Source organism: Emiliania huxleyi (genome assembly GCF_000372725.1).
Source record: "Emiliania huxleyi CCMP1516 unplaced genomic scaffold EMIHUscaffold_11609, whole genome shotgun sequence".
In the NCBI taxonomy this organism is placed as follows: domain Eukaryota; phylum Haptophyta; order Isochrysidales; family Noelaerhabdaceae; genus Emiliania; species Emiliania huxleyi.
The window spans coordinates 1-1,002 of record NW_005201444.1 but is presented as its reverse complement, the minus strand read 5'-3'; the positions used below and the strand labels follow the sequence as shown (position 1 = coordinate 1,002).

The 1,002-nt window shown below is 75.0% G+C and overlaps 1 protein-coding gene across 1 annotated transcript; it reads right to left on the bottom strand.

The window, feature by feature from the left end:
• Positions 1-78: 78 nt before the first annotated feature.
• EMIHUDRAFT_260697 (hypothetical protein) lies at positions 79-683 on the bottom strand (the record flags this gene model as incomplete). Its single annotated transcript, XM_005791052.1, has 2 exons — positions 79-387; positions 618-683. Coding segments are annotated over 2 exons (375 nt in total), but the record flags the coding sequence as incomplete, so codon positions are not given.
• Between the last annotated feature and the right edge of the window lie 319 nt (positions 684-1,002).

Below are 1,002 nucleotides of genomic sequence, written 5' to 3'. Positions count from 1 at the left end.
GCGCCGCTCCGCCGCCGCCGCCTCCTCCGCCGCCGCCCTCTCCACCGCCGCCCTCTCCGCCTCCTTGCGCGCCAGCACGTCTGCGGCTTTTGCGTCTGCGGCATCACGCCGCGACGCCTTGGCCTGCTCGGCCGAGGCGCGCTTGGCGGCCTGCGCGATGGCCCGCTCGTTGGCCGCGGCCGCCTTTTGCTCGGCCGCCAGCTCGGCCGCCAGCTCGGCCGCCCTCGCGCGCTCGGCGGTGGGCGCGTTGGCCGGCCGCGGCGCCCGCTGCCGTTGCTGCGTCCTGGCGAGCGCGTCGTCGGCGGTCATGTACTCGGAGGCGCGGGCGGCGTGCTGCTGCGAGAGAATGGCTGCCGCCGCCGCGGCGAGCGCGACGCCGTGTGGAGCCTTGGAGGCACCCGAGAGGAGGCGGAGCCCGGCGCGAGGCGGCCGGAGCGGCGGCCGGAGCGGCGGCCGGACGAGCGGCGCGAGGGACGACAAGGAGGGGGTGGCGGTGGCGGCGGCGGCGGCGGCGGCGGAGGCGGAGGCGGCGAGGAGCAGGACGACAGAGTGTAATTTGGCTGACATCGGTTGTGAGGGTAAGGATAAAAAACAAAAGACGCCCGGCGGCAAGGAACCATTGGCTTTGTACTATTAACAACGAAGGCGCTCTCAAAAACAGTGGCCAGGGGCGGGGCTTGCATTTTTGCCGTCGCCAGTCGCACTCCCAAACGCTACAACGGGGGCGGCGGCGGTGGCGGGGGCGGCGGCGGCGGCGCGACGGGGTTGGTAGGGGGGTGGGGAGGCTGCCGTGCTGCCGTGTGCGCTGCGCGTGCCGTGCTCGCACCGCACACCATACGGCGGGAAACAGACGGCGAGGGGGGCGGCGGCGGCGGGGGCGGCAGCGCGCGCGCGGCGCGCGCGACGGAGGGGCGGAGCAGCCACCGCGCGCGCGGTCGCTGCTCCGTCTGACCCGGAGCGACGTCTGCTCGGGGTGCGCGTTGCAGAGGGAGCAAGCGTGGC